The 26,883-nt window shown below is 35.6% G+C and overlaps 1 protein-coding gene across 2 annotated transcripts in view; it reads left to right on the top strand.

Moving 5' to 3' along the window:
- NRXN1 (neurexin 1) overlaps positions 1 to 26,883 on the top strand; it is a 756,469-nt gene that overhangs the window by 581,141 nt on the left and 148,445 nt on the right. For both annotated transcript variants that reach the window (XM_055540064.1, XM_055540063.1), the window contains 2 exons: positions 17,725 to 17,814; positions 19,192 to 19,511. In XM_055540064.1, the coding sequence (XP_055396039.1) occupies positions 17,725 to 17,814; positions 19,192 to 19,511 (410 nt within the window). The remainder of the gene's footprint in view (positions 1 to 17,724; positions 17,815 to 19,191; positions 19,512 to 26,883) is intronic.

Below are 26,883 nucleotides of genomic sequence, written 5' to 3'. Positions count from 1 at the left end.
CACCTCTTCTTAATCTCTTTTGCCTCTTTTAGATCCTCACCATTTCTGTCCTTTGTTATGCCCATCCTTGCATGAAACATTCCCTTGATATCTCCAATTTCTTGAAGAGATCTCTAGTCTTTCTCAGTCTATTGTTTTCTTCTATTCCTTTGCAGTATTCACTTAAGAAAGCTTTCTTATCTCTTTGGATAGGAGATTCTCTGGAACTCTGCATTCATTTGGGTGTATTTTTCCCTTTCTCCTTTGCTTTTCACTTCTCTTCTTTGCTCAGCTATTTATAAAGACTCCTCAGACAACCACTTTGCCTTCTTGAATTTCTTTTTCTTTGGGATGGTTTTGATCACTGCCTCTTGTACAATGTTGCAAACTTCCATCCATAGTTCTTCAGGCACTCTGTCTACCAGATCTAATCCCTTGAATCTATTTGTCACCTCCACTGTATAAGGATTTTGATTTAGGTCATACCAGACTTTAGTTTTACCACCAGACATTTCCACGACTGAGCATCATTTCCACTTTGGCTCAGCCACCTCATTCTCTCTGGAGCCACTGGTAATTGCCCTCAACTTTTCCCCAGTAGTGTATTAGACCAACCTCAGGGGCTCATCTTCCAGTGTCATATCTTTTTGCCTTTTCATACTGCCTGTGGGGTTCTCCAGGCAAGAGGACTGGAGTGGATTGCCATTCCTCCTCCAATGGACCACATTTTGTCAGAACTCTTCACTATGACCCATCCGCCTTGGATGGCCCTATGCAGCATGTCTCATAGCTTCATTGAATTACACAAGCCTCTTTGCCACGACAAGGCTGTGATACATGAAGGGGAGTATCAGCTGTAGACTATATTCCTTATGTTAACCCATTCAGTGTATGGCCTAGATGCTTATCTTCCTTAAATTACTTTGATATATATCTCTTCCTGCTCCTCAGTTCTTCAGTGACTCCCCAAAGTGGACTACAGAAGGAGTAGAATTTGTGGGGATGGAGAGTTTTGCGGGGGTGATTTAGTCACTAAATCATGTCTGACTCTTGTGACCCCTTGGACTATAGCCCGCCAGGCTCCTCTATCTATGGGATTTCCTAGGCAAAAATATTGGAGTAAGTTGCCATTTCCTTCTCCAGGGAATATTCCCAACTCAGGTCTCCTGAATTGTAGGAGGATTCTTTAGCAGCTGAGCCAACAGGGATGCTGAGAAGAGAGCTATGTAGTAGAATCAAATGTCTTTCTCTCAGGTCTGATGTTTTACACTTTGGAATCTTATTTTTCATATTTTATTTTTTGTTTTTATACATTAGACTTTTTTTAAATATGATTTTTCCAATTTACATTTTTCTATGTAGCATTCATAATGTTACCAATTTCTTACCTTTGCAATAGGAAACCGAATATTATAGCTGTTTGTTTTTTGCTCTATTTGTAATTTCAGTTTCATAGTTTGAACTTGACTGTTATTTGTCTATATTGAATATACCTAAAAGCCATTTATTAGAAAAACTAAGCTTAATGATTGATTGCATCTAGAGTATTTTAATGTATAACCAAACCAAAACAAATCCAAACACTAAGGTCTATTGTATTTGCTCATAATGTGTGATAATATTCTTTATTTACTTTTTTATTTCCTTTAAAAAGTAAATAACAAACAATAGTAGTTTTATGAGATAATTTACTTTAACTCTTAATGAACCACAGCACCTTTCTTATTCTCTAATTCTCTTGTGCTCAAGAGACCAATCTCTCAAGGTTATCAAACCCAAACTGAACTGGTTGAGAACTGGACCAGATTCTAAAGTCTGTTTCATTCCTGCCGGTCTGTGATTCCATGCAGTCTGTGAAAGCAGTAATAGCCATCATTGCGTTAACAATGACTCTGTACCAGAACCTGTTCTCAGGTGTTTTCAGCCAGTTCAGTTCAGTCGCTCAGTCGTGTCTGACTCTTTGCGACCCCGTGGACTGCAGGACACCAGGCCTCTCTGTCCATCATCAACTCCTGGAGTTTACTCAAACTCATGTCCATTGAGTCGGTGATGCCATCCAACCATCTCATCCTCTGACATCCCTTTCTCTTCTCGCCTTCAATCTTTCCCAGCATCAGGGTCTTTTCAAGTGAGTCAGCTCTTTGTGTCAGATGGCCAAGCTTTAACGTCAGTCCTTCCAATGAACATCCAGGACTGATTTCCTTAGGATTGACTAGTTTAATCTCCTTGGAGTCCAAGGGACTCTCAAGAGTCTTCTCCAATACCACAGTTCAAAAGCATCAATTCTTCAGCACTCAGCTTTCTTTATAGTCCAACTCTCACATCCATACATGACGACTGGAAAAACCATAGCCTTGACTAGACGGACCTTCATTCTTACAAGTAATCTTGCAATTTATCCCCATTTTACAGATGTGATGACACTTGGAATGTTAACATGTCTTTGAATTAAGTACATTACTGAGAGTTGAACCTGAAATTTTTTTAATCCTTATAAAATCAAATAGATTTGATTATCTCTTTCCATAAATGTTAATAGCCCTATAGTTTAAATATATAGAAAAATCAAGATTTCACATATTTGAAACTGGAAACTTTCTTGGAGCTATTTAAAGGAGACTTTTCTTTTTCAGTGAAAAATATGTCAGCTACACGTGCTATAATTTTCACCTATGTTATTGTGACCAACGTCAAGTGTTTAAAAAGCTGTGTATTCTTGATAGTATGCTCTGTTAATGACCCTTTCCTTAGTCATGAGATAAAATTTCTTTGTCATCACATAAAAAGTGTGGCAACCTAAAATCTTTGTTTTAAAGTCTAGTCAAATAAAGTATCTCTGGCTGTGCATGTCATTAGTGACAGGCTTGGGACCTTTTACCTTGCTTTTTTTTAGATCAGAGGTTTTTTTTAGTATACCACACTGCCAGGTAAAGAGCAAGACATATTTTGCATAGACCTCTTTTGGCATAAACTTTGTTAAATATCAAGTTATTATAACATATATTGCAGCATATCTGCAATTTTGTCTATTTTTGTTGTAATATTGAACATACAATGCACTCACTTATGTCTGAGAGCTTATGTGTGATGTTTCTCCTCAGCATGCCCAAGAAATTCTTAAAAAGGATTAGTAGTCCTATGACTTTTTTGACTCCCAGTTTTGCTATCCAAACTAGAACTGTTGTGTCCCTACAAATAGTTAGCAGAATTATTATGTCAAATTTCATAAAGGGAATTGACTTCATATATAAACCAACTATTTCTTCTGTTTTCCCAATGTATTAATTAGAAAAGCAGTCACTGCTGTGGCTACCTATTTTTCCCTTTCGAAAAGCAGGATTGGGAGAGAATGGAGACTAGAATCACTAAATTTGTATTAGAATGGAGAATAGAATCAATAAGTAAGTTTCCCCTCTTAATGGGGAAGAGGCTAGGAGCATGAGATAGGCCTGATAGATCCCAAGGTGGAGAGATTTGGTATGATAAGGCGAAAGGGAAAGGATAGTTGAAGAGAAAAGTGGGAGGGTACAGTTCATTCATTTATCTAGTAATTCATTCAAAAACATTCCTTTAATTCCTCCTATGTACCTGGTCCTCTGCAGGGAATACAGAGGTGACCAGAAACAGACACAGTTATTCTCATGAGTTTACAGTTTGTTGGAGAGAACACATTATTTCAAATAACCCCTCCACATAAAGAGTAGAAAATAAACTGCTGGGGGCCAGAATGAATGTCTAGCAGGGGCTACAGCAGTCCAGATGTTGGTTGGACTATAGCATGGGGAGTAGAGAGGGAAAGACAACTGATGTTGAGAACGAAGGCATGGCTCTTCTTCAGACTCCAGGTACATTAGAAGAAAGCAGAAGTCAAGGTCAGTGACAAAACTTTTCTGCTCCCTTCTACCAAGCATTTTCCCAAACCAAAAGCAGATGGAAAGGTATATTGCATTCTGACTCTATAGGTAAAAGTGTTCATGGTAAGTCCAATTTCTCAGGAAATAGGAGGGACCTTTAGATGATATTATGATGGGCTTCCTTGGTGGCTCAGCGGTAAAGAATCTGCGTGCAATGCAAGAGACGTGAGTTCAGTCCCTCAGTTGGGAAGATCCCCTGGCAGAGGAAATGGCAACCCACTCCAGTATTCTTGCCTGGAAAATCCCATGGATAGGGTCACAAAGAATCTGACACAACTGAAGCTGCTGAGTATGCAAGTCTTTCTGTTTTAGCTCCAATTAGTATAGTTATCCATTCACCAGGCCTTCTACTGTCCCTGAGAACTTTCAGCAGAGGATCTCACCCTATGGCAGGGCTACTTCACAGATGTTTGAAATTGGCCCTGGCTCATTCTTTAGTGATAAGCCCTAAAAGAGAATGAGAATAGAGTAAGATATCCATCCAGTTTTGAATACATGATAAATATTTCAAGTTAACAGTCAAAGTTGCTATTTTTTTTTGTTTGTGGTGGTATGGCTATTTGGCAAGTCCCAAAAAACTAATTACTGTCTCACAGAATCATTTTTGTGTTTATTTTAAAAGCTTCCTCAGGCATTTTCTAAGAATAGAAATTTGTATGAGTAATATAGGCTATGTCCTCTGGGACTTAGAATTGATTTACAGTTTTGAAAGTAGGCACAATAAACATTTGGTGATCTCAAAATATTTGCCAATTTGAAGAAAACCAGTGTATTTCCATAAAAGAATCTTACCTTATTGAACCATTAATATTAGTAGAGATTTATTTTGGGCAGTAAAATGCATTAGAAGTTGAATGCCAACACTACATTTTTAATAGTACTGCAGTGGTCTATGCTCATGAAGCTATAGGAGTCACAAACTAAAGAAAATGGTTTTCAAATAATTATTTTTATTTGAAAAATTTACCTATATGAAAGGTTAAATAGTTCCTTTTGTAAAAGTTGTTCTATATACCATGCACAAGCATACACACTTAATCGTGTCTGACTCTTTGCAACCCCATGGACTGTAGCCCTTCAGGCTCCTCTCTTCATGGAATTTTCCGGGCAAGAATATTGAGTGGGTTGCCATTCCCTACTCCAGGGGATCTTCCCTATCCAAGGATCAAACTCACATCTCTTGCCTCTCCTACATTGGCAGGCAGATTCTTTTCCACTGTGCCACCTGGAAAGCCCCGAAACATATATATACCTCATGCTAAAGTCAATTTCATCATTATCTTTTAACCTAATGCAATATGTAAATTGGTAGACTTTGTTTGGTAACTAGGCTTAAGTACCAGAATTGTGTTGCAGAATTTTATGATATTGCAGCAAATCCAAAAAAGGACAGGTTAAATTATTTAACCAGAATTAGAAATTAAAATGGATATGATTTTTTAAGTACTTTATTAAATTGCAAATCCAAAAGTACTTATTTCTAGCCCTTTTGGCAATTAGTGGCAAAATATAGTCACATCTGCTTAACATTAAAGGTCTTTGAATAAGCCAACAATATATGATTTTAAATCATCCCTAGATTAATTTGCTAGGGCCACCATAACAAAATACCACAGGCTGGGTGGCTCACACAGCAGAAACTTATTTTCTTACAGTTCTGGAGAATAGAAGTCAAGGTCCCCATGTCAGCAGGGTTGATTTCCTCTGAAGCTTGTCTCCTCGGACTGAAAATAGCTGCCTTCTCTCTCGGTTTTCCCGTGGTCCTTTCTCTCTGTTCACATGCAGAGGCATGTGCAGAGGCGTCTTTTTGTGTCTTCTTATTCTTATAAGGACACCAGCTAGATTGAATTAGTGCTTATTAAAAAGGAATCAATTTAATCATAACTTTAAAAGCCCTATCTCTGAATACAGTCAGATTCTGAGGTACTGGGCATTAGGGCTTCAACATATGAATTTTGGGGAAACACAAGTCATAACAGTTTGGAAGTGTCTGAAGGGTTCTTGTGTGGAGGATAACTACAAACTGTTGATTTCCACTGAAGTTACTGCAAGTTGCCATTTAGATTTCCAAGACTTAAGGAAAAAATGTAATGAAGTGTTAATTAGGTCAGAGTTGTATGGCCCAGCTAGTTTAGCCCTATCCTTGAAAATGACATGATGTAACTATAGAGGAGCTGGGTTGCAGAATGAAGTAGAAGAACATGTGAGTGGATCAATTCCAGCTGTTCTTACTAACAGAGCATCAGCTTAAACTTTGTTGGCTGATTTTATACTTTTGCTCGTCTCTCCATTCCATTCTCTGTGTAGGAATCCACTGGAAGTCACAGTTGACTTAAGTTTAAAGGGGAATACTGAGGGCAGTGGAGAAATTCATGGTCTTATTTGAAGTGATGCAATGAAACTATTCTACCTACTACATTCTGTAGGATGCCTAGATCTCAGTGAGTGATCTTCACCCACACTGGGAGTTAGACTTGGGCCACTAGCGGCAGATGTTCAACTCTGTTCTTGTCAGATTTTATGGGATGGGAAGTCTCATGAGGATGTTTCCTGAACCAGGAATACCTCCCAAAGTACAGTTCCCTACATCACAGGTGTTTTAGATACCAGAGAAAAGATTTTACTTGGCTAAATTTGGGACAAAGAGGTTTGCAAAGAGCACCCACCAATTGATTTGAAGAAGTGCTTTAGATTCCCTCTTAAAATTGTCCTCTCATTTCTCTAGTGCTAAGCATTGAAAACAAAGAGGAGGTAAACCTCTTCTCTTTTCAAATGTCATATTATACTCTCTGTCCTAGTCTCTTACCCACTTTTTATAAAATCGAAAGCTCCTAGAATCTAATCTCTGTCAGCCTTTTTCCTCTTGAAATGGCTGTCAGAGCAGTGACATGCTTTAGTGGGTGGTTAGAAAGAAGCAAGACCACTGTCTACATGGTGAGAGGTGTGTGTGTCTGTTCAGCTGAAAGAAAAAAGACAAGTTTATAACATTAAAAAAATCAGAAAAAATGTAATGGCTTAATTATAAAGGTCTCTCTGTAGGATGATTGAAAGTCTTCTAACATTTCCCAAAGACTATGAGATAGTTAAAAAAAAAAAAAGAGGAGGAAGAAAAGAAAAAACCTTGCCAATTCAAAGATTTCATACACTTCAAAGAAATTTTCAGTATTAGAAACATTGATGATATTTTGTTTTTAATGGCTCTAAAATTAAATCCATCATAAAACCCAACAGATAGCATGTTTTAACAGATGGCATAATGCATGTCTTCCTGGTTCTACCTTAAACTTGGGGCTGTCAGTCATTAGTGTTGAAGATGTCTTGGGGGCCTCACTGTCCACTGACCTCATGTTACAGATAGTAGGACTAAGTTGCTTTAGGCCAAACAATATCCACTTCTGTTTATAGTTTCTATGACCCTACTTTGCCACAAGCATTTTGGGGGGAGAGGAGGAAGAAGAGTTAAAGATGTTCTATTTGCAGTACATCTCTTAGAAGTGTTAATACACAGATTAAAATGTCATTTAGAGACCTCAGTGATATCAAACGTTTTCTTATTCCAGGAGCATCTTTGTTACTACACTGCAGCACAGAACAGATGGTGGACCCCTAAATTGTGTTTTTCCTTTGACCTCCTTTCAGTTGTTCCCACTGGCTTACAGGTAGTCATGCATAAACCTCTGAGAAAGGAGCTGACATTGCTTGAGAGAAAAACGCAGTGATTTTGACAAAGCACCTAAGTCTAGTTCCTTGGCCTTTATTTGTCCTAGGAAAGAAAAACAGATTTGTTTTCTACTCTTTTCACACCTACGTCAGCTACCTTCCTGAGCTCAGATGGGTGAGAAACAATTTCCATGACCTTTATATTTCTAGATATGTCATATTAAGCAGATTTTACCAGATGACAAATAATGACACAATCACAATGTAATAGTTAATATTTACTGAATGGTTATCTGTGCAAGGCACTGTGCTAAGAGATTTATATATGTTGTAAATATTGTGTCACTTATTCTTATAAACACTTATTTTACAGATAACAAAACTGTTATTCAGAGGTGTTATGCTCCTGGTTAAGAGTTACCCAGCTAGTTAATAGTAAAGCCAGGATTTGTACCCAGGCATTAGAGTTCAATATCTTAAATACCAAGAGATCTCATTCTACAATGAATCTGATCACACTGGCACTTTCTTCTAAGAAATAATTTCTGACAACCAAAATAAAATTTTATTGAGGGAAAGTTATTAGGGTTTTTAGTTCAAATTCACAGTGTTCTATTTGCCTACAAAAGAAAAATGATTATTTTATTTAAGAGGTTTTATATTTTATGAAATTGAAGAGGCTGGCATCGATCCAACAGCTGTATCTTAGCCTATCCTCTGCACTTGCAGGGCATTTAATCTTAAATAATTTGTGTACAGTAGAGAAACCTCATCTTTCTAAATGAAGAAAAAAAATCTCCCTGCATTCTAATTACTTTTAGAAAAGAGAGAGTGAAGTCCATTGAAAACAGTTAGAATGCAGTAGAAATCAGACATTATTTTTCACTAGAGGATAAGGAACTTTCTCAATACCATTTTCAGGCTATATCAGACCATCTTTGAGACATTTACTTATTTCCTCTCCCACAGACCAGTCTAAATACTAAGAAGAATAGACTAAAAGTCAAGGTTGATATGAGAAGGTAGAAAATCCATCTGTACACGTACTTCTCTGATTTTCAGAAATAAATAACTGGGACAAGAAGGATGAGCGAGTATATATGTAAGTTCTTATTAGGGTGGATAAGCTTAAATGTTGACATTACGATTTAGAAAGGGCATAAGGTTCTCATATCTGGGAAAATTGCAAAATACCATTTGTAAGGTAATGTGGGGATGTTCTTACATTTCATTTTCTTATTCTCTCCACTGAGTGATATCCATCAGTGGCCCTGTCTGTTTCAACACAGCTAGTACAAAATAACTCTTTAGTATGCGTGATAACAGAGTATGACCCTTAATTTATCAGAGTATGTTCTGTATTTTCTTATCTGCTTCTCCCTGATGCTTTCATTTCTTTTTTTTTCCATTGCTGGTTTTTGATATGATACTCCAGTTGTTTTTTTGTTTTTTTGTTTTTTTTTTTTTTTTGTATTAGGAATCCAACATCCTAGAAGGCTTAGGGAAGAACCTATAAATCACTGTTCATTACACATAGGCAATGAGACCCAAAGTTCACAAGATTACCTTTATTTCTAATTCTTTTGATGCAAAAATATCCGAAGTAAAATTTTTTTTTTTTAATTTTGAATGTAAGTAGCTAGTAGAAACATATGCTCATAAAAATCTTTCTATAAAGGCACACTAGATATCTTAATGTATTTCCACATGACAAAGGGACATGAAGGGAGAAATTTCTTAAGCCAGTTAGAAATACGCTAAGCTTCTAATTTCTTCCCCAAAGCACTGTTAAAGCCTGCATAGATAGCTTGTGGTTTTCTATGTTCAGCATAACAGCAGTCTCACAGGAAGATATTATTTAACTGGATACAAAGGCCTGCTGTTCTGCAGAAAGAACTGGGGTGCCCTGTGAAGCATTAGTCATGAACAGTATTTCCCTCCTTGAGCAGCCTGTTCTTTCTTCAGCTGTGTAAGTGGGCTGATTGGCAGGGCACTTGAGTGTACCACCCTCTCTTGCTATAGCATTGTGTTAAGATACTACATTTAATTTGTAGAAAATGCTTCTTTTTAAAGAAATAGTAGGGGCAAAATTACAGTGTTTATAAATATATCAATAATATTCAATTAAATTTTGGAAAAGATCACTCATCATCCCTCCACCCTAACACAAATATTTTCATTTCTGCATATTACCCTCAAATTCTTGCCAACTGACATAGTGTTTTACTTAATAGTCCTAACATTATGTGTATTACATATTTCACTTTGCATGACAGAAGTATTTTACCACTTTTCTTCATATCTGTAATTATTTTCAGTCAAAATATATTCTGTTAGAGAATGTATTGATTATAAAATAGATGTAGGAGTGTAGAGTTTTATGAAGTTACAGAGAATAATTACTTATCAACCTTTTGAAGATTACTATCCACATTACAATACATTTTTTTATCTGTTTGTAATTTCAATAAGATTTGGATTATTTGCAATCTAGGTAAAATCCTTTGTGTTCTGTAACACCTTCTTTGTTCTAATCCATTTTCTTCTGTGAACTTCCGTGGCAACTACAATTCAAATGGTGGTTTATTGTATATGGATACCAAGTTATATATAATGTTGAATTTCCATCTAACTTTTTTAATTTGGCCCTTGACTCTCCAGCCAAAGTCCAAGCATGTATGCCTGACACAGTACTTTGAGTACATGGTCAGTTCAGTGCTTGTATGTTGACTTCATTGAATCAGATTGTTTTCTTAATGTCTACCTAAGCTATACTAAAGAAACAAAGGGTTTGACTGTTGAAACTAGAAAAGGAAAGTAAAGACTTTTGGGGACATAAGGTATGTCTAGGAAGAGTAGACATGGATCCATGACATCGATGAGTGGCATGAGAACAGAGATAACAGATGGACAAGGAAGGAAAAACAAAGGCAATATGAAATCCAAGCATAAAGGGAATTTATCATAAATAATATACTTATTTATCATAAATTATATGATACTTTATATTATATATAAATTATGATAAATAATAATATCAAAAGGAGAAATAAGTTGGCCAGACTCAGATGTGTGTGTATGTATGTGTGTTTGTGTGGGAGTGAGTGGGGTTGCTGAGGTGTACACAGAGATGCAGGAAATTTGCAAAGCAAGGTGAATGGCATCAGAGGATTAGCGTGCTTGTAGAAGTTGAAAGAAGTCCAGTGACTAGAATTTAAAGAGTTAGAAATACATGGTTTCAAGATGAAACTAGAGAAGTCAGAAGCCAAAGAATGTATATGTCTGTTATGTACCCAACAAAAATCATAGCAAATTATGTAATCACAGGACAAATATTTTCATTAGAACATCCACATTTTTTTAACAACTTTATCCCTTCAGGAGTGTCAATTATGTTCAAAATCTACTTATTTGGCATATTACTAGCTAAATTAGGTACTCCTATATTGTATGATTTGTATAACAACTACTAGTACAGCATTTTGTTGGAAATTATATGACAATTCTGCTTTTAACACCTGAATAATTTTTCAAAATTATGTTAAACTTTTACTTTGCTTTATGGGTCTAGGCATATCCAAATACCATGTTCTCAATTATAGACAAAATCTAAAAGTTGACTCCTAAGCTTCTCTGGAATATGTGTAGCTTTTAGGAACCCTTTTGTGTTTCCTTTCCCAGTGTTTAAAAGAGCAGGAATTAAGAAGCCTTCAAAAGAAGCAAGTATCTTTGTTTTCACTTTCATATTATTCTGAACAAATGTTGGGTTCATAGTGTTGCTTTTCCTTATTGTTTTCCACGTATATTACTATGTCATATCAAAAACTGCCACTTTTATTTCCAAGGAGAAATTACACATCAGGGAAGATCTATGAAAATAAGAGTAGAAAAACATGTTAGCGAAGTTCATATAGCTTGTCTCTCCTCACCAATAGTCATAAAAATATGATTACAATTTTATTCCCTTTGTTTTCTGAGTCCCACCATGAAATTTAACTCCAAGTCAAGGATTTGAGTTTTATTACTTCTTGCTGCTTACCTTGATTCTTTGAAATTACTCTTGTTTCCTTGACATCTGCTGATTTATAAAAAATAAATATATAAATACACTATACTGTGACCAAATATTATTGGTTAGATGGGAAAGTAAAACTCTCCGGAATTCAATCAAAATTGAGGATGCTACACTCTTAAGTCTGAATGATCAGATTTTCCTTTCTATTCTTCACCTGTGGAACTTTGTTTGAAATGCCCCACTATACATAGCTTGTTGTTATTTTAGTCTCTAAGTCATGTCTGACTGTTTTGCAACCCTATAGACCATAGTCCACCAGGCTCCTCTGTCCATGGGATTCTCTAGGCAAGAATGCTAGAGTGGGTTGCCATTTTCTTCTCCAGGGGATCTTCCTGACACAGGGATCGAACCCACATCTCCTGCATTGATAAGCAAGTTCTTTACCACTGAGTCATAGTACCTTAAACCTAAGTGGCCACACCAATTAGAGCTAGAACCTATCAGTTGGTAGTAGTGTTACTCCATGAAGACCTGTTGTTTAGTCACTAATCTGTGTCCAGCTCTTTCGCCACTCCATGGACTGTAGCCCAGTAGGCTCCTCTATCCACAGGTTTTCCCAGGCAAGAATACTGGAGTGGATTTCCACTTCCTTCTCCAGGGAATCTTCCCCACCTGGGGATCAAACCTGTCTCTCCTGCATTGGCAGGCAGAGTTTTTACAACTGAGCCATCAGGGAAACCCCACATGGGGCCTGCTTCCTGTCAAAAATACTGAATCCTGAAACTGATACAATGTTAGAAATCAATGATATTTCAATTTTTAAATTTATTAATTAAAAATTGCCAAATCCTTCAATTGAAAGAAAAATAAACCAAAATTTACATACTCTTTTATTGCTTAAAAATTACTTTAACATAGACATACATGTTACTGGTGACATTTTCAGTGGAGGTACCAAGTTTCACCCATATAAAATTAACTGAAGAATAAAAAAAAATAAAAAGAAAACCTCATTCCACTTTTATTAGAATAAAGGAAGTATGCGACTAAATTATTATCCTTTATGCAATGAGAAGTTCTGGTTCTATAAACCTAATTTATCTGCTCGATAGATTGCTGTAGTTGATTTGCATGCTTTTTAAAAAGTTGAAACTCTACTTGGACCGTTTTTATTATTCCAAAATGAAAAAGTCTTAGATAAGTGGGTCATTACTGCTTTATTCTCACCTTGGATTTAGGATACTTGAAGATGAAAATAACTTCTCACCTTTGATTTGATTTGGATTTTCAGATACATTTTCGTTTTAAAAAATATCTTCTATCAGTATAAACCCGCACCCTCTGACAGTCCGCAGAAAGCCCATGTAATATTTCTACATCCCAACACACCTGGTATCAAATCTCAACACTTTCCAAAGAAAAGAAAAGGTCATCAGAAATGATATTTATCTTTGACCTTTCCTGATCAAATAGGTTGTTTTTATGTCCTTTATATTGTATGTAATATTTAGAAGTATACCAAAATGTGGACAAGATTAAATAAAATTAACACAATCACACAGAGTTACTGGATATGTTGTAAATAATATAGCACCATGAATTTGTAAAGGAATGAAATGCATTTAGGCCAATATCTTAGAATGCTTCTGCTAAGTTGCTTCAGTCTGACTCTGTGTGTCCCTATGGACTGCAGCCCACTAGGCTGCTCTGTCCATGAGATTCTCCAGTCAAGAATACTGGAATGGGTTGCCATTCCCTTCTCCAGGGCATCTTCCCAAGCCAGGGATCACCCAGGTTTCTTAACATCTAACCTGCATTTGCAGGCAGGTTCTTTACCACTAACGCCACCTGAGATGCCCAGTGTCTTAGAATAATATACCTAATTTATAACTTTTCATGTTCCACTTGTTAATGAAAATCATGAGGTAGACGCAAAATGTGGGCTTATTCCTGGCAAACTTAAACAATCTGAGCTATTTCTTACCCACTACTAGAAGGAGTTTGGGAGTCATCTGTTAGAAGGATATTGTCACTCTACATTAATCAGATGTGTCTTTGTCAATAATGTATTGGACATGAGTTTGAGCAAGCTCTGGGAGTTGGTGATGGACAGGGAAGCCTGGCGGGCTGCAGTCCATGGGGTCACAAAGAATTCGACATGATTGAACAACTGAACTGAATGTATTTATATATTTTTTTGAAGAAAAGACATTAATTTTTTAATTCTAGTAGAAGAACAAAGAATTTAGAGAATAAAGTCAACATATAATGAAGTAAGCACCATCTAATTTCCTATCCATTACAACAAGAATAAAGTCTGTCCTTGGAAGGCAGGAGGAGAAGGAGTATGAGATGGTTGGATGACGTCACCAATTCAGTGTACCTGAGTTTGAGCAAACTCTGGGAGATAGTGAAGGACAGGGAAGCCTGGTGTGCTGCAGTCCATGGGGCTACAAAGAGTCAGACATGACTTAGCAACTGAAAAACAACAAACTGGATTTCAAAATCAAATATTCCAATTTAAAAATTATTATCATGTATACCTGTGGCGGATTCATTTTGATGTTTGGCAAAACTAATACAATTATGTAAAGTTTAAAAATAAAATAAAATTAAAAATTAAAAAAAAAGTATTATCAACTAAAAGGCATCTGAAATTCGGGGGTTATAGGATTGTACGACCCCATTTGTATGGCTATCTTTCTTAAATATTATCATGTCATTTTATATCTATCTCTGCTGCCTACTCTAATTTTTTTCTTCTTGTTAGATCACCTCTTTGCTATTCATTGGGATTTCAGTGGGGTTTTTTTGTTTGTTTTTTAAGCTGAGTCTCATCAAGAATCTTCAAAAGCTATTGCTGATTTAAATTGTGCTATCGCAATCATGTTAATTGTTCTGTGGGTGCCAGTTAAAGGTATGAGGGCAAACTGTATGTGTGTATGCATGTGTATGTATGTATTCTTGTGCTTTTATGCACTCTTTTCAATATCATTCAAAAGCCATCTATTTCCTCCATCTGTATTATGTAAGACTTTTCTCTCTACTTTGAGTGTGTGTGTGTGTGTGTGTGTGCATGCGTGCGTGCATGCTCAGTCATGTCCAACTCTTTGCAATCCTATATACTGTAACCTGGCTGGGCTCATCTGTCCATGGGATTTTCGAAGCAAGAATACTGGACTGGGTTGCCATTTCCTCTAGGGGATCTTCCCGACCCAGGAATTGAACCCACATGTCCTGTGTCTCTTGCATTGGCAGGTGGATTCTTTACCACTGAGCCACCTGGGAGGGTTTCTCTCTACTTTCCCTACTAATGATAACTATGATTATCTACTTTGTGGCACAGGGCAGTTATTATTAAAAGATAATGAACTGATTGACTAAATGGATGTTCAAATCATTAAAGACCTAAAATTATAATTGACATGTTTCCTTTGAAAAGTACAAAGAGAAACTTAGCTACATGCAGTCTATCCTCTGGGCACAAGTGTTTGCTTTCTTGTGAATGTTGTTAGCCTGTGAAGATGAGATAATGGTGCCACGGAAGCTATCAGAATTTAAAGCAAGATTTCCTTTATTACTTCATTCTACAAATACTGCTTTGGAGTTCGTATGATAGGTATTGTGCACACACTGAAAACGCAACAGTAGGCACTACAAATAATACCTGATCTCATGGAATTTCAGAGTTCAGAGAGAAAACATTTATTGAATGTGCAATTACAAGATTAGTTCTTGTTTCTATAGGGCATATATCAAGTGCAAGGAAGGTATTTATTCAGGTGTCCTAATTTAACTTGAGAACGTCAGTGAAGACCTCCTGAGAACTAATGTTCCTGCTAAGAAGACTCCTTTAATGAGTCATGTTTGGCTAAGGAAAGATGAGAATGAGATGGGAGTGAGAGAAAGTCAAGTAGAGGAGAGTACAAGTGAAGAAGCCCAGAGGTGAAAGGAGGGCTTTAGAAGAATTGAAAGAAGTCTCAGTTTCCATGAGGATGGAAAGAGGAGAGCAAGGCAATGACCACTTTGAGATGAGGAAGGGGAGGTGGGAAGAGACTAGATCATGGAAGTCATCATAAACCTCATCATGTTGGTTGATATTTTATCCTAAAGGCAACAGGCAGGTTACAATAGACAAGCAGCATGATTGGGTAGTAGCTGACAGTGTGGAGAATGGGTGGGACTGATTGCAGAGAGGATCCAGAGAGATCTATTAATATATTGTAGTAGTAACTGGCAAGAGGTTATTTGTAGTCTAGACTTGGGTGGTGTGTGAGGGAATATTAAATCATTTCTGATGATGGGAACACTCTAGCATGAAAACTTGGCCAAAGAGCTACATAATTATAAAGTTGTCAAGAGAATTATACCAGTGTAAATTGGTATGTGTGTTGGTCAACAAAGAAATCCATAGAGCAATGATTATGTATTTTTGAAAATAGTTTATCAAATTATGTACATAAGCATGTTCATTACATAAATCATATATCAGTCAAAAACACATTCATCAATAAATGTGCTGCCATAAGACAACCAATATTAAATTTTAGTATATTTTTCCAAATATATATGTATACAGGCACGCAAAAGAGAATGTAAATTGAACACACTTTTTGAAAATGAAGATAGACTTGTAATTTAGGCTATATTATCCTTTTTAGAAAATTATCAATATACCAATATATGTTCCCATAGGAAAAAAATATTCTAACATTTTAATAACTTCTTAATACAGAGAACTACATACGTGTTTTTATTAAACTGTGTATTTGATTCCATTTTGATATTTGTACTTTCAGTTAAATTCTAATGTATGAAATATTTTCAGTCATATTAAACTTCAGAAGACAAATTGATAGAGTCTAAATGATAGTTCTTTTCTCTTTCTCTAAAAGTATGTGACCAATATCATGGTGGGTTTTTTGTGGTAAGTATAGTATATAATAAGACCAGCCCAAGCAAACACATTAATTATTCTAAATGTAAGAAAATTTATATCTTTTATCTTCCCCAGTAAAATGCTCTAGTCTTTTCCTCTAGGCAGTACTACCATTCATCATTTCTTTCACCTCTGAGTTCCCATCTGAGCTATTACTAAAATTCCTTAGTGCAAGATTCCATGTTAACTAATTTTCATAGAATAGAAAAACTTCTGGCAATATACACAATTGAGTGCTGAGATGGAAGCCTAGATTCTTCCAAAGTGCTTTATAGATCAAGAAAACAGTCATCTATTTGCAAGCATTACTCAAGGTCATTTTAAACTATGTTTTTATTAAATGAATTTTTTGTTCAAAGTATCAAGGCTCCTACATAGTTAGAGCTATGAATACAGAACCACTATTGTGGCTTGTGTTTGTTCCTGAAGCTATCATGCCTTTTTTAGAATAGTTTAATAAAAAGCAAATATTTGAGTATATAATTTTTTTCAAATGTTATACACCTCAGCATGTCAAGCTTTAAATGAAACTGAAGGACACTCAAATAAAGTCACTTTTGTCAAAGCCTTTTCCTATCATAATATATTTGGATGATGCAAGATGTATTCCCTTATGATGTCCAAGTGGTTGATAAACCGATTTCTGTGGAATATATAAGAACTATTCAGACTTTGTGGTTTCCTTAAATGAGATGAATAAGAATTTCTCTTTTCTGAATAGGACATAAAGTATGCTAGGCCTATTTTAGATGCTTCAGTGTGCCAAAGATGGTTAAGTTTGGTGTTCATAAATTACTAATCTGGAATAAGAGATTGAATGTATTTTGAAAACTTAAACCTGTTTCACCTGAACATGTTTAACTAGTTAATAAGAAACATCAAAAAGACAAAACCCTGAGATCAACGGTCATTTTTTTGCAAAGCTATTATATGCTGTTTAAATTGGTTGTTCGGGTCTGTCTATAACATAAGTTTTAATAACCTAGCTCAAATGCAGATTTCTAATTTTCAATTAACATAGGAATAATTTTGTTTGCTAAAATAAAATAAATGAATGAATGACAAGTCTGAAACATGAAATGTTCTAGGTAGAACTTTTTAAAATTCCAAATTTCAAAAAATCATGTGGCAACTGTATAGCTCAAGCTTTAAGTATTAACTTTTAACCTTTGACCTTACAGATTTTAACCAATGAAATGTCTCTTTAAACTTTAAAGGAAACAATGATAACGAGCGCCTGGCGATTGCTAGACAGCGAATTCCATATCGACTTGGTCGAGTAGTTGATGAATGGCTACTCGACAAAGGTAAAAAACATTGATTAAAACTTCAAATAAAAAAATAATTTGAACATAACCAAGTAGTACTTCATTGTAACACTAATAAACATAAAAAATAAATTTTCCGTAAAACTAAATTAAAAACAGATTTAAAACAGTAAAATGTAGATAGTAATATTTGCATTCCTTGTATAATACTTTCTATACATTTTTAGACGTACCAGCTGTTTAATAATCTTACCCTGTTAACTTAAGGTTAAAGGGACTGTTAAATATAATCCACTAACTCAATCTATGAAGGTACTCACAGCAAGCATTAACCCAAAATGATAAATCATTCATAGATTATATTACATGTTCCAGCCTCTAAATTATTAACTAAAATATATGTAGTTCTGATATCTTTATTATGGTCCTGAAAAACAAACAAACAAACAAACAAAACTCTTGGTTTAAACTCTAGGCATCTTAAATAGTGGGCAATATGGATTGCCAGTCAAAATGAAGTCCCTTTAACGTTTGCAACCTTCTAAGAGCATTTGGGAACAAGCCCTAATTAAAACTGAACTTAAAGTTGTGTGCATGCTTTTTATGAACAGAGAGCAATCTGCTAAAACTGGATACTCAATTTGATGATTTTGGTACTGTTGCTGAGGATTGCTGTTTAATGGGAATGTGCCATAATTTCTCCATCGGTTTGTGTATCATTCCTGAAGCCGCTTTTTACATCTGAAGCTATGTGTTTTTTTCATTTGTTTTGTTTTAATAGACTTGCTGAAAGCCAATCAGAAAAATCTTTTTGGATTTTTTGTTTATTTGTTTTGTCTCTGACACACTCAGTGTAAACCATGTGTTTCTTTTCAGTGTATTTGCCAGAAAAGTAGAATAATTCAAATAACAATGGGCTATTGCATTCAAAAAAATAAACATTTCTAAAGAAAAGCATATGGATACATGTGACCATTATGTGAATTATGAAATTTTTACAATAAATTTAAATTAGATTTCAGCTGCTATAGACTAGTTTCTGCCAGTAGTAATTTTAGAATGACAAATACTTGAAATGTTAGATATCTTACATATTTTTAATTTATCAATTTAGATTTGAGATCTGAGGTAAAAGAGAAAGTGATCCACTGAAAATTGATTTATAATATATATATCTTTGATTGGTCTTTTAGCAAAGGCACTACATTTACAATAAGTTGAGAATTTATAAGTATTTGCCAGTGATTATGCATTTCATGGACACCTCATTTATAAGCAATGAATTATGAGTCAAATGCCTCTCTTATAGTTTATTGCTCTCATTATCCACCCCATGAAAGATCTGTTTTATCATCCTTTATAGAATGTAGAGTTCACAATCAACATTTTTGCATGTATGTAATATTATTTTTACAGGGCGTCAGCTCACAATCTTCAATAGCCAAGCAACCATAATAATTGGCGGGAAAGAGCAGGGCCAGCCCTTCCAGGGTCAGCTCTCTGGGCTTTACTACAATGGCTTGAAAGTTCTGAATATGGCAGCCGAAAATGATGCCAACATCGCCATAGTGGGAAATGTGAGACTGGTTGGTGAAGTGCCTTCCTCTATGACAACTGAGTCGACAGCCACTGCCATGCAGTCAGAGATGTCCACGTCAATTATGGAGACCACCACGACCCTGGCTACTAGCACAGCCAGAAGAGGAAAGCCCCCTACGAAAGAACCCGTTAGCCAGGTGAGTACCTGGATTTCATTTCTTCATTTTGAATTTGTGATTATGAAAGTGGACTTTTCTGCATGTGTGTCTTTTCTAGAATGGTATTACTTCTGATCTCAATCATTATGGCTGTTTTGAGACTTGCTTAATATAATGGATTCAATTTGAAGATGAAATGTTGGTTTGTGGCTTGTGAACTTTGATAAACTTTGTATTGGTTGTGTGTGGCTAGGTTGATGGTCTTGATTCAGTAACCTTGGTCCAGACCAAGCTAAGGGGATTGTCTGAGCATTATACACAGTTTTCACTTTTTAAGTTAAATGAACAAGTAAATTAATGAAGTATCTGCAAGACCTTGTTCAAGCTCAAAACTTCATCAAAATTAAATAAAAGCAAGTTCTGAAAATCTTAAAAAAATTTTTTTTGTATTTTGTACTTTTATTTTGAAGTCTGAAAATTTTGAATTGGAAGGCACGTGGGTCTTGTCATGAATGATAAGTCTGCTCTTCTGTTGATAGGAAAAAATGCACTATTTGTTTATCTGAGTACAAAGACCCAAAATATGGTATTTAAAAATTGTCTTGGGCCAACGTATTTTGTACATTATGTGGCTAACTGCCCTCACCCAAAATAGTCACTGAGCTTATTTTTCAATCTTATGTCTAAATTTTTTGGGGAAAAAAATTTTAAATGTCACAATGTACAAGAAGTGTACAATTCAATTAAGATATTACTTCATTAATGATTTGTTGTTGTGTTTATTGTGTATGGCTTATTTAACAATAAGCAGGTTATTCAGGCAAATCTGATATAGGAAAGCAAAACACAGAACAATGATAAACTCTTTCCTTTAAGTAAATAATTCAGAAGAGGATATTCTAGGACATTTAGAATTGGAAATATTCTTGTGAATAAAATTTTAATTAACCAGATTTTTTCCCTCAGAAGTCTTGCTTCATCATTAATGAAATTGCAGCTGCTTAAGTTCTTAGGTAAACCAGATATATCCCCCAATAAGGAAGTATCAGCCTCATTTTAATATGCTTTATTTATTAGTACTTGCTATGTAGTAAGAAATTATGTTTGTTAAGAAAATATGTGTAAAATAGCTATTTCATTTACAAGTTAAACACCTAAAAATGAAGAAATTAAAATTTATGCATTTTATAATATTAAGTAATGTAAAAGGAAAATAGTTAACTGCCCATTAATTGCCAATGAAAAGACTCTCTTTTTTTATAAGCTATAACATGTTTAAAGATAGCAATGGTTTGTGGAAATAAATGATCTAATCATTTAGTGATTACTTGGTTCATTTGAGGAGGTATTGACTTAAATAAAAGATTACTAGGTTCATTAAAAAATAGATATTTTAAATCTTCAGATTTCAACAGACCAATAATAGCAATTAAATAATTTGGAATAATATACTACAAATATTCAGTTGTGGCAACAGTGTTTTAAAGTTGTACTGAAAGCTTTTAAAATTCTCTCATAAGGATATGTTTGTGATTACAGGTAGTAAGTTGTGAATGTATGAAAGAGAGGCTACTGGGGACGAAATCAAATTGCTTATTTTTGAATAGCAGGCTAATTTATTGTGAATTTCCTTTACTTCACAATTGATTTTTAACTGCCCTCCAACTACAAAGAAATTATTGATATATACAGAATTTAAGTGTTTGCTAGAATTATGAGTCTTGGAAGTTTCAATAGGAAAGTGATTTGTAATGCTCAGTCTAAGACTATAACCTTTGACCCATTTTTGCAGGTTGGATGAGGCATCTTCCTTCCATAATGGCCATAACTGCCTGCTTTTATCAACTGTCTTACTCAGTTGTATGCCAGGGAGGGTCATTTAGTTTTCAAAAGCCATACTGGACTGTTTTCTCAATCAACGTGTATTTTCCTCAGTGATAACACAGAGCCACTTAAGTTACAATGCCTATGTACCTTAGGGTGATTGCATGTTTTAGAACTATAGAAACAGATTTTTGGTCAAGCAGAATTAAATTGGATTCATTTCAGATAGATGAGATGAGGTTTTTTCAGCCATTCTGCAAGGCAAGTAGTGGGGAGAAATGTATTTTTCAGTTTTCACAGAGTCAAAGAATATAAAAGAGAATTCACAAAATGTCATCCCATAAGATTCTGTTTACATTCCTATTTAAAAGTAAATATGCTTTAAAAAGAAAAAAAAATTTTTCTTCTCTTGATAGTGATCAATTTTAAGACTGATATTTACTTTAGAAAGACATGATCTATGTCATGAAGTAATGGATCCATTTACCAACCCTTCAGATTAAATAATTTTAAAAAATATGACTATAACAATACTAGTAGTACTTTTTAATATGGATTATATAAAACTCACAAAAAGTTATTTTGTTTATGATATTTAGTATCTAAATGTTTCCATAAGACCCACTCATCCTAACAAAGAGAAACTTTTTATAAGGATAATCTCAGAAAGTGAATCTTTGCAAACTTTTGACAGTATAAAGTTCTTCAGGATGCTGAGAGCTTCCTTCTTGGGTTTGGAGGCAAAAGTGTCACACAAGATCTTTGATGGCTAAGTGTTCCCTGCTCCCTGCTCTTCTGAATAATATGGCAATCTATGATGTATATGTGAAAAAAGTGTTAGTTGCTTAGTCATGTCCAGCTCTTTGCAACTTCGTGGACTGTAGCCCGCCAGGCTCTGCTGTCCATGGAATTATCCAGGCAAGAATACTGGAGTATGGGTAGTCATTCTCTTCTCTAGGGAACCTTCCAGACCCAGGGGATCAAACCGGGGTCTCCTTCATTATAGGTGGAATCTTTACTGTCTTGAGTCACCAGCCAAGCCCTTGATGTATATGTAGCTTTATGTAAATGAGTTAAAGCAAGTTAACATGCAAAGGACAATATTCATTCCCTTTGGTTGCCAGTTTGTAAAGAAAGAAAATTGTTTATTTTGAGATCAATATTTTGACATTTCTTTTGGTCTATGCTTTGTATCACATTTTGCAATGTTGTATTCTTTCCATTAAGAATATATTAACAGTTATTTACATACTGTAGACAATATGGATCCATGGTATTGCCTTTTGGTTAGAGAAGGTATAGTATAATAGAAAGATCACAGCAACAGTTTTCCAGTTTCAATACAACCTCCTATCTTTGTGAGTATCTTGGACAAGATGGTTAACCTCGCTGCACTCTGGCCTTGCTTGCTATCTCTCTAAAATAAGTGGGTTTAGGAATCTCTTGAACTGTGTTATTCTTGTTTAGTTACCAAGTCATTTCTTACTCGTTTGTAACCCCATGGATTGTAGCCTGCCAGGCTCCTCTGTCCATGGAATTTCCCAGGCAAGAATACTGGAGTGTGTTGCCATTTCCTTCACCAGGAATCTTCCTGACCTAGGGATCGAACCCACGTCTCCTGCTTGGCAAGTGAATTCTTTACCACTGAGCCAGCAGGGAAGCCCCATGTACCCGGTGGTATATCAATGTAATTATTAATAGAATCCTTTTTTGACTCTCAAAAGCATCCCAGTTTGGTCCACAAATTGTATTATGCTCTACTTTGACAACATATTTAAAATCTATTTTTGCAAGAAAATCATTCTTCATAAGAATAATGGAGAGGCCCTGTCTTTTACACTCAGAGTAGAAACTGACTCTGGTCTCCTTACCTGATCTCAAGAATCCATAGTGTTTTTCATCTTCTTTCATCTCATTTCAAAAACCTTAAAAAAGGAGAGAAATAAGGCTTTGAGAGATGCTGGTTTTTGACTGGAGGGACTATAGTTTGCAACTCTTAGAAAGAAATTAAATTGTAGACTGGGGCAGAATCAGTAAGTATGAGTGAAATGTAATGAAACAATTTAGTGGTTCCAGTTAGACTTTATTCAGAGTAGAGGTAGCAAACCTACTCAAGAAAAGGTACTATTGAGGATTTTAAACCATTGGTAGGTTGTCAGGACATGTGTATTCACTTCCTACTGAACTCATTGGTATTTGATTCCTGTAGAATGTTCCAAAAAGAATCCCAATTAGTGTACAAACAAAAAAAAGTGTTTGAATGTGTTGGACACTGCTATTGCTTCCTGGCAGCTTTGGAGATACTCATAAAAAATTAATGCTATTTGTTTGAAAAATGTAAGCAGAGTGCACACATATTTCCATGAAAAATATCTAAAGCTAACAAAAAACATTTTGTAACTCCAAAGAGCAAAATTTTATTTTTTATTAAAAATATTAATTAACCTTAGCTGTGGCTTCATTATTAAAAAATAACTGCATTACTTATAATTATGTGAGTTCCTGATAACCACTCTGCATTTTAAAATACTGGTGACATGAATAATTAATTTTATTTTCCCTAGTCTAATCATTCTGCTGAATTTACTTAAATTAATGTACATTTTAACTGCAAATTTTAGTGCATAGTGAAAAGAAAAACACTTGGGTGTAGATTTGAAAATGTATACAAAGGCTTGTTCTTCTGAAACTAATGGTGCCGAGTAAGAAAAGTATAATTCATTGTAATTTTAAATGTAAATAAGCACTGCTATTTAGAAGGTGTTTTCCCCCTCATTACTGGTAAACAAAAGTTCTAGGATATATACATTTTAAAGAGTTTATTGAGAAATTTGAGGCCCAAAGAAACTAAATAACTTCCTCAAGGCTATGCAGCCAGCTTCTTTTCACAGTATGTTGAGGTGAGCTGGTCCTCTGCCCTTAAGCCTGGCCTCTGTTCGGAATCTCATCACTTCCTGCCTTCACATATTCTTAACTAGTTCAGTGTGATCTCTACCTAGGTAGGGATCAGGCTTCTCTTTTTGAAAATGCAGATATGAGCCTTAATACATCCAAGTATTTAAGATAAAGAGCAGATTCCCGAATGATCATCAGGGTCCATCCTTCACAGCTAGCCTCCTGTCTGCCTCACTAGGAAGTTTTATCTCTACTCTTCTCCACACCCATTTCCTCTGATCTGTTGAACTACTAATAGCAACCTCCAGAGGTCATGCTATTTCACACCTCTCTCTGCTTTGCCTGCAAAGCCCTTTCCATTGTTCACCTACCTATTTCCATCCTTCGTACTCTTCCCAATCTCTCCCAGTCTGCTTCTGCCTTCTGAGAGCTGACTATTTGAAGAGGCAGCACTGACAAGGCTGTTAAGGGTGTAGTATTGTGCAGGGGTCAAGGGCAGTGACTCCAGAAGCCTGAATGCTTGCTTAAATCTCAGTCTTACTTTCCCCATATACTGGCTGTGTTCCTTAGGCAAGTTAGCCTCTCAGTATCTCTGCTTCCCATCTATAAAATGGGGATGATGGTGTCATAAACTTATTGTGAGAATTAAAGTCACTATCGTATGAGAACTATATACAGTCACTGCTATTTGACAATTTTTCATTGTCCAAAAAAAATTTTTTTTTCATTATGGTTCACCCTAAAATGAAGAGAAGTAAAAAATAATGCCTGACACATGTAACCATTATACAAATAATAATTATGTTTGAAAAGCATTCCTTAAGTACACTGTATGAATTAAAGCATCTTTCTTACCTTTAAAATATTTTCTTCACCCTTGAAAACAATAGCTCTGAATCGCTGTTTCTGAATCAAAGCGTCAATTGCATATACTGAGCACATACTGAGCTGAAGGGGCTTCCCAAGTGGCACGAGTGGTAAAGAACCCGCCTGCCAATGCAAGAGACGTAAGAGATGCTGGTTAGATCCCTGGATCCAGAAGATTCCCTGGAGGAGGGCATGGCAACCCACTCCAGTATTCTTGCCTGGAAAATCCCAAGGATAGAGGAGCCTGGTGGGCTAGGGTCCATAGGTCGCAAAGAGCCGTCGGACACGACTGAAGCCACTTAGCATGCACACACGCATGCACGCGTCCTGAGCTGAATTCTCTGTTGAATGTGTTTTCCACAGGGAGGCAGCACCATTCCCCTACAAGTATGTTGAAAAGCAGTGGGAGGCAGGAAGTGATTCAGGGGGAGAGTCGTCACTAGCATTTAGTGGGAGGGGACCGTGAACACTAAATATACTGCAAAGTCAACTGTCCACTGATCCCCATACCCGGCACTGTTTTACTCAACCTCCAACCACCACTGCTACCAACAGAAATTACTATTGACTGGGCAGCCCAGAAATTTCCTATACCTGTTTCCCAGCTGTTCTCAGACAGAAACTCATTCATAGCATGGTGCTGAATATTGAAAATATGACTTCTGTAATTGTCCTCAATAACATGTCTTGATTAAGGAGCTTAAAAATTCATGTTATACTCTTTTTTCAACATGGATATGAAAAACATCAAGTACTTCCAGCTGTGCGTTAGACTAAATTGGGTTTATGATTCTTGATATAATTGATACCATTTGGGAGAAATGGAATGATTTAAGACCCTGTATCTAATGAGTATGTGACAGTAAATTCAGTGAACATTTTCTCAGAAAGGACTGGTGAGATTGTCACCATTCCTGATATTTCAAGTTTCAGTTGAGGACAAAGGAATTACTTTTTATTAAGTCAGGTGTCAGGTGTGAAGTCGCTCAATCGTGTCTGACTCTTTGCAACCCCATGGACTGTAGCCTACCAGGTTCCTCCATCCATGGGATTTTCCAGGCAAGAATACTGGAGTGGGTTGCCATTTCCTTTCCCTTTTATTAAGAAATGAGTTAAATTTAAAGTAGCAATAAAATAACCTTATCTTCTTGTCTTTATTTTAGTCAATACTATGAATTCTTGGTACCATAATAATCTGGCTTTCAAGTACATAAGTATGTTTATGTTATACCTGTTGACTTATTCCTCTTTTACATGTAATAAGTATTTTGTTAAGGAAGGGGAGGAGGCAAGTCATCTGGAATAAGAAAATTGTGTATGCATGCATGTATGTTAGCAATACTTTTTTCTTTGATAATATATATAAAACAGTAGGTTTAGTTTAATAAACTGATATCAAGATTAAACTTAAATCTCTCTAATAATATCTTGTGGAAGTAGAATTGATATACAGTATACTTCTGCAGATTCTTTTCCATTATAGGTTGTTACAAGATAATTGAATATAGTTTCCTGTGCTATCCAGTAGGTCCTCGTTGCTTGTCTATCTATTTTATATATAGTTGCCTATATCTGTTAATCCCAAATTTTTGTTTATCCTTCCCCCTCCATTTCCACTTTGGTAACCATAAATTTGTTTATGTCTGTAAATCTATTTCTGCTTTGTAAATAAGCTAATCCTTTTAAAAACAGAGTCCACATATAAATGATATGTGATATTTGCCTCTCCTGTCTGACTTACATCACTTATGATGATAATCTCTAGGTCCACCCATTTTGTTGCAAATGGCATTATTTCATTCTTTTTTAATGACTGAGTAATATT

The sequence above is a fragment of the Bubalus kerabau genome, chromosome 11 (genome assembly GCF_029407905.1).
Source record: "Bubalus kerabau isolate K-KA32 ecotype Philippines breed swamp buffalo chromosome 11, PCC_UOA_SB_1v2, whole genome shotgun sequence".
In the NCBI taxonomy this organism is placed as follows: domain Eukaryota; kingdom Metazoa; phylum Chordata; class Mammalia; order Artiodactyla; family Bovidae; genus Bubalus; species Bubalus kerabau.
Note: the sequence above shows the minus strand (reverse complement) of the source record. Positions and strands in the feature narration are given on the sequence as shown.